The 13,521-nt window shown below is 38.6% G+C and overlaps 1 protein-coding gene across 1 annotated transcript in view; it reads right to left on the bottom strand.

Moving 5' to 3' along the window:
* Positions 1-1,278: 1,278 nt before the first annotated feature.
* Positions 1,279-13,521, bottom strand: part of FAM81B (family with sequence similarity 81 member B) — a 56,890-nt gene continuing 44,647 nt past the window's right edge. Inside the window, 4 exon segments of the mRNA XM_059919391.1 lie at positions 1,279-1,489; positions 3,196-3,391; positions 4,998-5,133; positions 13,104-13,210. Coding sequence (XP_059775374.1) covers positions 1,356-1,489; positions 3,196-3,391; positions 4,998-5,133; positions 13,104-13,210 — 573 coding nt within the window. The 3' untranslated portion in view covers positions 1,279-1,355.

Raw genomic sequence — 13,521 nt, 5'->3', positions numbered from 1 at the left:
TGCTAGTCTGTTGTAAAGTCTTACTTTTTTTTTTTTGCATACTGTAGTAAGTGTATTTTAACTTATTTTAAAATATTTTTGACACGGGTGGGATCACATCCATTTAGTTTTGCAGCTTGCTTTATTCACCTAACAGCATATCTTGGATATCTTTCTGTGTTCTTTTTAAGTGTTGGATAGCATTTTTTGTTGGTGATATCATTAATTTAGTCAATCAGTTCCTTTTAATTCAGCAGTTTTCAGTTTTTTTACTATAAGAAATGATGTTATAATGAGCATCCTTGTTCATATATCTTTCCACATTTTGGAATTTTCTTTCCCCCCTGCAATATATATTTCCAGCAGTAGAATTCCAGGGTCAAAGGTTATATACATTTTAAAATGTTAATAGATGTTTTCAAATTGCCCTTTAAATTATTGTACCAATTTGTAGACTCCCTAATAATGTAAAAGAGTACACATTTCTCTACAAAGTGCAAGACATGAATAGTTTGTTTTTATTTTTCGTGATTTTACCGCCCAATACCAGGCTCTCCATTTAACATTTATATCTACAAAAGTTAGAAATATTTTAATTTTATGGGAAACTAATTAGTGCTTTTGAAGTGCTTCTGAATTTAGCACCAAGATAAAATTATGTTGGATGTTTTTCATGGAAACTGTTGTATTCTTTTATTTCACATCGTTAACTCTTACTTGCTCATAATTCTGATACATATTGAGTACAATGAATTAATATTTTAAATGTGCATAAGTTAGACTTGCTATAAATATTGGGATTGTTAGAAAACTAAAACCTCTGGATCAGAAGTTGCAGTCTGACATTTCAGTTGACTGTATCTGCCCTACAGACATTCCCTCACAGTTTAAGAACTATTTTACACTAGTTGCTAATGCTTATAAATGGTTTCATATAAAATCAGATTTCTGGTTTCTTTTGAAAAATAAAATTTTTGGCAATAATGGATTTTATGCATGTAAATAATGGACTGGAACTCCATAGTTGCTATTATTTTTAGACAGGTAAGTGGTCTCCAATTTTCCACGGTTTCCGCCATTCTTTAATATATTATACTAGGCCTACTTCACTCGTTTATGTACAACATTCAGATTTGTGGGCAAATAAAAATATAAAATGCATGTATGGAAAGAAATTCCTTAATTTTTTCACTAATAAATTAATGAAGACATAATAAAGCTTCTTTGCTTTATTGGGTTTCCTGGTACATTCATCTCCTTAAAAAGGTGGTAAGAAATAGAAGCAGTAAACATCCCAGAGATATTAGCTTTCTTCTTCCCAACTTTTGCCAACAAACCACTCCACTGGCTGGTGAAAAGGAAGATGGCTGGAAAGTTTATACTTCCTGGAGTTCCACTATCTTACGCTGCAATTTCTTTAGGTCTTTCTGTACTTTATACTTCTCTAAATCCATCTTTGTTTTCTGTATTTGTTGGAGGGAGTTGAGAGAGTCATGAATCGATTTAAATCCTAGAAGAGGATATGAAAATAGGTATACTGAGACTAAACAATGCATTGGAACTTTTAAACGTTTTAACAAAAGTTGCTAATCAGCAGTCCTGCCATAACTGATCATTGTTTAATTCAAAGCATATTAAATTCCATTAAGACCAGTCTAAACATGTACAATAATTTATTTCTTGTATGTCATGAAGATGCATTAGCAACAGTGTTTCAACTTATATCTGGCTTCATTGTGAAAATTCAAGTCCTTCCCCTCCATCCCAATATATTGCATAATGAAATAATTCTATATTTCAAGAGAGAAATTTAAAATATCTTCTTTCTATACACTTTGAAAAGAAATTTGGATGATCTCTTTTTTTTATTCTTGTTACCAAATTGAAGGTAAAGGCCACAGATGAGATTTTAAACCTTCTCTGAAAGCAACCTGTTTGAAGGACCTAAGGAATGGTCCCTCACTGACTGCTCCCCTGCCCCTGGCCCCAGCACTTTCTATCTCTCTTATGCAAGTCTAGCCACTCATGACCACAGCCTACCAGACCTCAAATTTCATAGGGTACAGCCCATATCTTATTCACTGGAGGCTTTCACATAGTCATTTCTCAACACATTTTTATTAAAGGCATAAAAGAGCAAACCATTAGTTGGGAGTCCTCATTTGCTAAACTCACACTTAGTAAAACGCAGAAACATGTAGATTGCTAATTGATCTTCAGTTCATCCTGGGGTTGTACTAGAATGAGTAAATTCAACTTCTGGTAGCTAAGTAGCAAGCAGGGCCCTGAAAGAATGGCCTGTTAAGTTTGGGGCAGGATTCCTGGCCAGATAATTCATTCTTTTGATTTGGTGGTGGAAGTTGGTGGGGAAGGGTGGTGAGGGTCTGATTTCTAGGCAGGAAATGTTCCTTATATGCTTGGAACATCTGGCAGATTGAGACCATATCTTTCTAAGACACCTCCAAGGCATCTCCATACAGGACCATTTCCATGAATTTTTCTGAGATCTAGAGGACAGGGAATGAGGTGGGGCTGTGTCTCATAAAGGAACCTTCTGACTCCTGGTAATTCTCTCAGAACTGTGGCTCGGGACAGATGGTTGCTCCACAGCACCTGTCCCCCCACCCTCTCCAACCCCCGTCCTTCCCTTTGACAAATTACATGAGCCTTTCAAATTAATCCTCTTTGATGTTAGCTCAGCTTGACACTGCTGCCATTAGCCTCTTTAAGAAGAAAAGCAGTCATTATACTGGCCTTTGTTCATTCATCTCTCTTTCTTACTTCTAAAGGTCAGGTCTCCAGTTTGACAACTATCCAGGCTCATTACCTGCAGTTCAATGAGGGACATTTGATTTAGGCTCCTAATTTCATGATATACCCACAAATCAGGTCTTGATGATCTCCAAGGACTTTCCAAGTCTAACAGTTTTATGATTCTATGATCTTGGTTAAAAAAAAAAAAAAAAGAAATCTCACAGCAATAGCAAGCCTGTGACACTGCCAAGTGTGAATGAGAAAGGGAATCTACATATTTACCCACCTTCTGGTGGTATGCTGACATTCTATGGGATATTTAGGAAAGCTGGATTAAATACAAAGGATGTCACTTCGCTAATGACAAGATTGCTCTCTGGCCATTAGCTCAAAGTAGAAAACCCTGAGGGACTGGATAGGAAAGGACTGATGTTCTTTACTTAATCAAAGGTATCTGCTCACCTGATTGATATTCATTCTGCATTTTCTTTAATTCTCCCCAGACGTGCTTTTCCAGTTGGTTCATCTTTTTGGACAGTTTATTTTCTATATGCTTTACTTTGTTTAGATCTGCTTCCTGTTTCTGCATGTTAATGAAATTCTCTAATTTGCTTGAAAGCTTCAGTAATTTTTCTTCCATTATTTTTTCAGACATATCCTACAAAAGATATCATGTGATAAAGCTTCAGAACACCTTTGTGGATTTGACTTTCAGCTTAGAGAATGCTTTTTAACAAGTTTGCATTTCTGTGCTAAACGTGAGAATTCAAACCAAGTTCCCTTGTATCTAAAGCTATTCACAAGCGTAAGTTTGGCCTTCGTTTGGCCTTGTTCATTTGTAGTTTCTGGAATTCTACATGCTATGGGAGAAAAGAAAGGGCTGTGGTCTTTATGAAATGCCTGAGGATTGGGAATTTTAGCGTTTAAAGAAGTGTAGCCAAGGAAGGCGTTTTAGATACTGCTTGACCAGAGCTCCTTGGACATGCTTGTGTGTTAGACGTCCTTTTTCCCTCAAGCTGCCTATCTCTACGTGGACAGGCTTCAGGTAGAAGTGCTTCTCTTAACGCTGCTGTCTATTAGAATCACCTGGCCCATAACTCCCCTACCAGCACCTCCCCACCTCCACAATTCTGATTTAATTCGTCTGTGATGGAGCCCGGGAATTGATGGCATTTAAAAGCTCCCCAGGTGATTCTAATGGGCAGCAGGTTGGGGGCTGCAGAGGCAGCCTGAAGCTAATTAGCTTCTTTGTTCCTCCCGGCTCCTGTGCAGGCAATTTACCAGCAGGGCCCGAGACTGACTTGGCCCCTTTCATCCTCTTTGGTCCCACCTGCCTGAAGAACGGTGGATTCCAGTCTCTCTCTTCCTTGTGATGGGCGGCTTCTGCCTGCAGATGACCCCGTGGTCACCCAGGGCTGCCTAGACCTGGTGGAGGACTCTGCCCAAATCCGGAGCAGGCCCAGCAGGCCCACTTGGCCGCAGATGTGACCACACATGCTTCAACAGCCTGTCAGTGAGAAAGCTGTAACGTTTACCTCCCTCTCTTGGACTCCTGCTTCTATCAGTTTTAACAAACTCAGGTGGGGTAACTGGAGCGTCGTTTACTGGCTGCCTAAAGCCCCTCCACTGAAGTTCCAGAAACATCTTATCTGAATCATCTGCAAGACAGGCAGCCACTGGTGACACTCACGGCCCTGTGCTGCCCCCAGGGCTCAGTAGCGTGCTGGCTGGCGTGGGAGAAGGGAGCCTGCGATAGGTTTCCTATGTGTCCTGGTCACCTCACCCCAAAGCTTGGGGGTGTCTCTACAAGGTCTGACCTGGAAAAGGAGTTTTGATAAACTTCTGATCTACCAACGGATCTCCGGAGAGGTAAAACGACTTGTTTAAGGCAGTTTTCAGGCTTTATTGTATCTAAGCATCACCCAGGGAGCTTGTCTGGGGGCGCAGGTTCCCAGGGAAGGCCCTGGAGGGTCTGATGCTTCAGCTCTGGGTTGGGACCAGGAACCTGTACTTTTAAAAACTCTCTTTGGGTTATTCTGGTACAGGTAGAGCCCGTTCTGAGAAGTGTGGGTTCACAGAGCTGGGGAGTAGCAAACAGGACCAGAAGGCAGGCCTCTGCATTCTATTCCAGTGCTAAGAAATCAGCGAGTGGCACAGGGAGGGTCACTGTGAATTTGTAAGTGTGGCTTTCGAGACTGACTCGTGGCTCCCATCTAGACAGTGGCTGTGCGGCTGTTAACTTCATAAGCAACACAACCCCTTACCAGTTTCTCCTGCAGGAGCTTCAGATGCTGATTTACATGGCCGAGGTGGTCTTGTTCACATCTGATGGACCGGTTTTCTGTCCATTTTTGATGGTTCTCCATTTCCTCATATAGCCTCGTTGAAAGGGAATTAAATCTAGGGGGAAAAGTAGTTTGCTCTATTTTAATAAGTAAATTTAAACCTAAAACCAAAATTTATTGAACAGTCTGCAGTTTTTTCGGATGATGAGGGTCCATGTGCCCAGCAAGCACTTATGGGGTGATGGGGGGGGGCGGTGAGGGAGCACATACTGGGTCCCTGCCCCAAGCTGGCGTTCAGCCCACCTGCTGATGACACCCATCTGCACAGCCTGAAATGCAAGTCTACACAGTGGCAGGAGCACGCGGGTGCAGAAAGGCCCGTGTCATCCACGCAGGCTTCCTCTCGGGGCCCAGGGCGCAGTGAGTGTGTGCGGAAAAATTACTTCGACAAGTCACTTGGCGTGGTGTCACCCTATGGTAGAGGTTAGCACGCTTTTTCTGTAAGGGTTAGATAGTAAATAGCTCGGGCTTTTCAGGCCATGTGGTCTCTTTTGCAACCCCTCCACTGCCAGTGCCGCGGGAAAGCAGCCACAGGTGACACAAATTAGCCTGGCTTGTTTATAAAGAAACAATGAGCATGGCTGTGGTCTAATCAAACTTTATGTACACTGAAATTTAAATTTCATATAATGTTCACATGTGATGAGTATAATTCTCTTTTCTTTAAAAAGTGATTAGAAAGTGTAAAAACCACTCTTAGCTACGGGCAGACTGGCTAAGGGCGGTAGTTTGCCGAATCTTTGCTCTATAAGGGCCACTATGAGGCTGGGGTGGAGCTGGGCCAGAGAGGACTTGCATTGTCTACTAAAGGAGAGAACAGTCAGAGGGAGAAGCGGGGAGGGGAGAAAGAAGAGAGCCCCAAAAGGAATTTGGGGAAGCAGAGTGTCCAAGGGAGACACTTCTTGGCTGTCATCACTGCTTTAGGCAAAATCTTCAGTAAAGTCCCCATGGTCACCAATGGATCTCTGTGAGTGGATTCTTTTGGGGGTGTTGGGGGGACTTAAAGAGATGCTGAATTACTCATGTGGGGCAAAATCAGAAATAACAAGGTGTGCAGGAAGGGATCGCTGGCATCAAGTTGATGCACCCTAGGAGTGTTAAATAACAGAGAATGAAGGATTTTCAACAACAGAGGTAGATTACAGAGATTAAAATGATTGGAATCATGTACCAGCAATTTGAAAATTCACTGTGGAGTGGTTGAGAGTTTGAGAGGGGAACCCTCATCTGAAATGACTGAGAAATACGGGACTGAGAAGAGGTGGGATGGGGACTGGCAAGTAGTTTCTGTATATGTTTTCTGCTTGTGACTTGCTCTTGGTAAGAAGTTAATTTCAGACTCCCTTTTAGACTAGGCTAAATATTAGATTGGCACGAACAATGCATGTTGTTTGTTGTTGAAAATATTCAGGACTCCCTTACAATGTGGGGTGATTTGAAATAATTTACTCTAATGATCAGGAAAAGTTACATGCAGCTAATTTAGCCTGTGATATTTATCACTGGAAATTGCCTAAGGCATGCTGGACATATACTGCATGTACATGTATTCGTTTCTTTAGCTCTCCTGAAAGAGTGTTTGGACTAATAGTTGGAAAAGACAAGTTATGTGAGGCCACTTCCATTTTTATTTAGACTCTGGCTCACTCTGCAATGTCTGCAGACATTTTTGGTTGTCACAGATAGGAGGTGCTACTGACCTGTGGTGGGTAGAGGCCAGGATGCTGCTAAACATCCTACAGGGCACAGGGCAGCTCCACAGCTAAGAGTTATCCAGCCGAAATGCTAATAGTGCCAAGGTTGAGAAACTCGGATTTGGATGGTGAAATCAAGGAATGGAAAGGTAGTTACTTTTCCAATACTTATATTTGTTGTAGTATGATAGTTAAATTCCGATCTTCATTTTTCACCTAGAAAGCGTACCTGATGCAGATGAGTATCTCAACATTGAAGAAGGTGAAGTTGGTTACTCTTCCTGTTCTTAGTCTAATCATGATTTTTAGACACTTGTGCTGCTGGCTAACAACAGGTGTTGGTCCTCAGACAAATAAGTCCCCAGCTGATAGGTGGACAACCTCTTTTTAGCCAACTGTTACCTCTATCTGGAACATTCTTCTTTAGAATATATAATGGCTCCTGCCCTAATTTCATTCAGATTTATATTCAAGCACCACCTTATCACAGAAGCTTTTCTTGTTTTTGACAACATTAAAAAAAAAAAACTTTGTCCAACCTGACACTCCCTATTCCTTTACCCTTCTTTATTTTTCTCCAAAATGCTCATCATCATGTGATATATATATATATATATATATATATATATATATCTTCTCCACTAGCACATGAAAGCAAGGATTTTGCTTTGTTCATGGCTGTGACTAATGCCTGGAATATAGAAAGTGCTCAATTAAGTAGAGGTTGAATAAATGATTTATTAGTTTTCATTGAATACCTTTCATTAGGGCCGTTCACAAATAACAAATCATAGACTTGTCAAGCTATTTAGAGACCTAATCTTTGATTTTCATCTTGCCTGGTCTCTGGTGGAAGAATTAATTAATAGTGATGGTTAAGGGGGACAGTAAATCTCCAGATAACTAAGAGGTGGCTTTACAATCAAGAATCCGTCCTTCAGTGCTCACCTTCACTGTGTAAATAAATGAGAGCATTTACTCTCATCACTGATAAAATATTAAAATCCTTCTGAAAATCAAGGAAGCATTAAATGTACCCAGGTAATGTCTCTAGAAGGACATGGCAGTAATTGAAACTCTGAAATTAAAATAAACCATAAAGACTGAATTACTTCTTATGATCCTCTTATTACAAGGTTTTGCCTGCAATTGGAGACTCACCTTCCTGATAACAATCAGAAGTCAGATTCTGTCTGCTGGTAGTTTATTAAAATATGAAAGCATTATTTAAAAAGCATTCTCCTTGAAAGGTATAAAGGATAAACATAGAGGTTTATGTAAATCTTTGTCTCTCTTTAGACTTTTTCCTAACATAGTGGACATGATTTGCCATGTAAGAATTATTTTTCTGTTAATTATAACATACAGTTATTATGTCAACTGCATGTTAATTTTAACATACAGTTAAAATCTCATTAGGATGAATTTATCTAGTATGACGCTCACATTTTAGTTCCCAAATCTCCTATACCAGTGGTTATGGGAGCACTTCAGTCAGATATAGTTAGATACAGATAGGTAGCTAGGTAGATAGATGGATAGATAGATAGATTGATAGATAGCTTTTTCTTTCCTTTTTCCTCAAAACACAAGTCAGACTTTTAAATTATAACCAGCGACCTCGCTAGGATAAATGTGAGATAAAGGCTGGTTTTTAAAAAAATTTTTCATACTAATGGAATCAGGTTAAAATGTACACCAAGTTCAATTATAAGGGAGAAAGTTACAGAAAACTAATAGAAAATTTAACGGGGCTCTATAGACATAACCGGAGCCCAGGGTAGAGAGCTGTGGCGAGAGTGAATGGTGACGGCAGAGTATGGGGCTTGGAACAAATATCCCAGTGACCTCCCTGGTTCTGGATGACATACATAAGTGAGGACATAGCTCCATTCTGGGCTAGTTTTACCAGTTCACTTATGTCTCAAACCCAGTTATCTTGCATTCAACAATCTGTTGCATGAACTTTTTTAGAAGATGTGAACATTTTGAATTCTTGGAAACTGTTACTATTACCAGGCTCTCAAGAATTCAGATGGTGGCTCTAACCAAATGGGAATATAAAAAGATTTAGTGCTCTTTGATGGGCTGTAAACACAGAAGATGTTTTCATTTTTTGTAATCATATCTGAATAAGGGCTTTAGACTTGGTACTATTGCTTCTTTAGAGATTGAGTCTAAGAATCTTAGTTTCATGTCAGAAGCAAGAAATAAATTTCAAGAAACTTTTTTTTTCTACTAAGTTTATACCAATATATCTTAAATTAATTTCTTCTCAATGTTCTGTGATTTCTAATTAGTGAGACTAATTAAAAAGCAATTCCGACTCCACTCTGATACGAAGACTTTTGTTAATTGTTCATTGTAAATTGTACTTGAGTTTAAATATCAGTACCTTTATAGCCTCATACCATCATAGTTTTGAGCACATGTGATTTTTCCCTTCCCTAAATTTCTGTGGCACAGTTAGTTTACTACAGTAGGTGGAGTTATGAGATGGAGACATCACAAACTGACAAAAATAACCTGAGATTTAGAGTCAGAGACTTTCTAGCTGTGTGACTTTGGGTAAATTGTTTAATTTCCATGACTATATGTTTCCTTGTTTTTAAAGATAAGACCCAGACTGCAGAGCTGGGTGTACCTGCACATCTTGAGCACTTAGGGATTGGTAGGCATTTAAAAACGGCAATGAATATTTATTATTTCTGCCTACTGATATATCTCATTTAACACCCTCTCAACTTTTACTTTACCTGCTATGAACTTGTCACTTATTTATGTGTTTTCTCCCCCACTGTATATGGCCATGATTATGTCTTTGGATATTCCAAAACACAACTTACATATTATAGGTGCTCAAAACATACATTCATTCACTGGCTTCTATTTGTGTCTGAATGTGCTGGGTGTGGAGGATACAAAGATAAATGAGACAGGTCCTTGCTCTGGTCCACTTTCTACTGTGGTAGCATTTTCAAAGCTGTGTGGTAAGGTTTGACTCTGTGCATTTGCTTCATTGACCAAATGCTTTTTCTTATAAATCACTATCAACTGAACAGCATCAGCAGCAAGAGCTATCCAGGGAGTGGCTGCTAAGTGCTGCCCTGCCCACCCCTTGCTGAAAGACAGCCATAGTTCATGATGGCTGAGACTCTTGCTCTATAAGCACTCAGTTGTCAGCTTAGGACATTACTTAGCTGAACATCTGACTAAGGCCCTTCTGGAAAGAGAAGGCTCAGTGCAGGGGTCCAGATGCACAGCCTGTGCGTTTCCTTTGTCAGGTCTAGTGATCAGTGCCAAAGTCCCAAAGATTCACTAGAAAACCCCAAGACAGTATTGTGGCTTTTAAGTTCAATATAAAATGTGTTCAGTTGACCATTAAACTTGAATTTGTTAAAGTTTCTAAATGGGAAAATTGCTCAGTTAAACTTACACTTTAATGTTATTAAAAGCTTTCAATCCCTTTGTTCAGAAACAGTTGTTTCTTAAAAAAGTAAAGCAGGGCTTCCCTGGTGGCGCAGTGGTTGAGAATCTGCCTGCCAATGCAGGGGACGCGGGTTCGAGCCCTGGTCTGGGAAGATCCCACATGCCATGAAGCAACTCGGCCCGTGAGCCACAATTACTGAGCCTGCGCGTCTGGAGCCTGTGCTCGGCAACGAGAGGCCGCGATAGTGAGAGGCCTGCGCACCGCGATGAAGAGTGGCCCCCGCTTGCCACAACTAGAGAAAGCCCTCGCACAGAAACGAAGACCCAACACAGCCATACCATACATACATACATACATAAATAAAAAGAATGTAAGCAGACAAGAATAGCATTAAAAAATAAAAAATAATTTAAAAAAAAAAAAAGTAAAGCAAATTCTATACCCCATCCACTTTGCTTTGAGAAGTGCTCTGATTGAAAAGAAGAAAACAAACAAACAAAAAGAGCCCTACCTGCCTTACTTTCTCTTTGAGCAAAATACTTTGCAATACATAGCTCAGTCAAAGGGTTAATATCCCTAATGTGAAGGAATCCTACCAATTGATAAGAAAGTGATGAAGATAAATGGTAAGAATGGGCAATTCACAGAAAAGGAAATTCAAAGGGTGAAGGGAATGCAAATGAAAACAAGAGATGCTATTTTTTATCCTTTAATTGGCAAATATTAAGAAGAATATCCATTGTGGATGAGAATGTCCAGAAAGGTCTTCTCATGCGTTGCTGGTGTGAGTAAGTTGCTACAACATTTTTAGAAAGAAATTTATAAAAATTAATAAAAACATAAACTCTGACCTAAGAATCTTGCCTGTAGAAATAAAAGCACCTATATCTAAGGAAATTTAAGGATATGCACACAATAATTTTTGTTTGTGGTAGCTATAAACTGGAAAGAATCTATTCATCAATAAGATAAATGGGTGAATTAATTATGACGTATCTGTAAGTTAAAATATTATGCAGCTGTGAAAAATAATGCTAGAAAAATATTCACTGATCTAGAGAGAGATATCCAAGATGTCCTGGAAGAAAACAAATTATTGAGTAATGTGTATAGGATTTATTTTAAACACCCATGCTCTCTCTTTGTATATAATGTATGTTATATATATTATATATGTATATACATAAAATCTCCCTTTTCTGTTACATATTTATATTAATGAGCGGGAAAGTGAGGAAGGATACACCCCTGGTGTTAGCACTGATTACATTACGAAGCTTGAATGGTGACCTCTATTTTCATCTTTGCCTTATTTTATTTGTTACGATGAATGCATATTACTTTTTAATTTAAAAAATCGGTGGAGAACTTTTAAATAAAAAAAGAGTCAATTGTGTAATTGAATTACTGGAGCTTATAAGTATTTGCCTGGGGGAAAAAATCTCGTTTATAAATTCACTATTACCTACTGTAATACTAATGAAATTTTAAGACTTCATTATTTCAAGTGAGAGAACGATTCCAGTTTATACTGTTACAAAAGTGTCCAGATTCAGATTTAACTATTTAGATGATTCATCTATAAGCCGATTTCCCACAGGACTGCAGGTGGAAAAAGTATGCAGCACCTGCAGTGAAGCAGTCAGCCCTAGATCTCAAACATTTCCTTTTCCCCTCTTTTCTATTTGTTAATATTCTTGATCCCTTTAAGCCAGTCTTCCACTCCAGATTATAAGTCCCTTTCCTCTCCCAATAAAATCCCTTCTTAAATTGTACTTCTAGAAACAGTTTACTTTTCTATTTCTCCTTTGGACACTTTTCTCTATCTTAATTCTAAGCTAAAGGGATTAGATCAATCATGACACAGATATATACTGAGCACCCTCATTGTGCTAGAATTTAAGAACCTAGGCCTGCTTTTTTAGCGTATGAAGAAAGTAGGTATTTTCTGTTTACCCAAGACACCTACTTCTCTGAGTTTTAGTGATGACTACTGTTGTTCATCAATTTCTAAGACACACGTTTTTCCTAACTTAACATCTCTGAAATTGGGAGGTGTCATAAAATGATAGCATGCTACGGTTTAATTGTTAGCTTCATGTCTTAGAGGTACAAGAGTGTAATGGTATATCTTATAGTCAATGGCACTTAGATTTAATGAAATATGGTAGAGATGGGGAAAAATGGAGAAAGAGTGTACTCAGAATACGATTTGACCAAGGCATTAAACTCAAGTGGTGTGGGACAGAGAGGAGAAAGAACAAGAATAGAAGGGGCAGTAAAGGTGGTATCATCTAAGTGCCTAGAATTTCCCTTTGCCTGAACCATGGTGTCAGGAAACGGTGGTCATTTAAATAAGAAAGGAGGATTTGAGGATAAGGAGGCCAGTAATCTGAATGTTTGTGGCATCTTGTCTCCTTTGTTGCTCTCTCCATTGTACAGGGGAAAACTCAGTGTAATGTGGGATATAGACCAGTATTAAAATAGGGATACTGTAAAGAACCAAGGAGAGGATCTTAAAAGAAATCATAAAAGAAAAGCTTGTGAATCAAAGTTTTTAAAAAATTGTTTGATAATCTTGTGGAATCAGTGTATGTTCAATAGTGCTTTACATTGAGGCATTTTAATGTACAATTGATAAGTTAAAATTATACTCTATCAGAAAGTATCATTTTAGTTCAGATATTATACAAAAAAAGAATGACAAATTAATATATATATTTTAAAATTAAGGATATTGTATAAATTACTTTAGTGTAAAATATTCTCTGCATCAGTTTGTTTCTTTAATTCTTGGACAGGTTCAAATTCCTGGGATAGGATTTTATTTAATGCCAATGCTTTCATTAAGCAAAACCCTTTGGAATGCATTAAACAATTAAAAATCTTCCATTCACTTACTTGAACTCCAAAATGTTCATCTCTTGGTGATAATCCCCCTGGACCATCTTTAAATTTGAGATTTGCTCAGAACTGGAAGCCTCTATCTTTCCTAAGAGCTGCATTACCTAATGAAAGTACAAAAGGGAGTTTTTGTGTGTGTGAACAAAACCACTAGCACTTACGTTAATTATACTTTATTCCTAAAGGAGCCCAGAATAAAAGCCCAGCTTTGAGCCTAAAGCATGTCTGCATTTGAAAATGATTTTTTTCAAAGGAATGATTCAACAATTATAGCACTATCTTCAGGGAAAGAACAATAGGGGAGTGTTCCATTCTGCTGTCTATAATATTCTTTCTGATAATAGACTACCTGATGATGTGACAAAAACATGCTATTGACATTAGTTTATCAATTTGTTAATTTGATTATTTCTTT

Source organism: Balaenoptera ricei, chromosome 3 (genome assembly GCF_028023285.1).
Source record: "Balaenoptera ricei isolate mBalRic1 chromosome 3, mBalRic1.hap2, whole genome shotgun sequence".
Lineage (NCBI taxonomy): Eukaryota > Metazoa > Chordata > Mammalia > Artiodactyla > Balaenopteridae > Balaenoptera > Balaenoptera ricei.
This window is presented reverse-complemented; position numbering and strand designations above follow the sequence as displayed.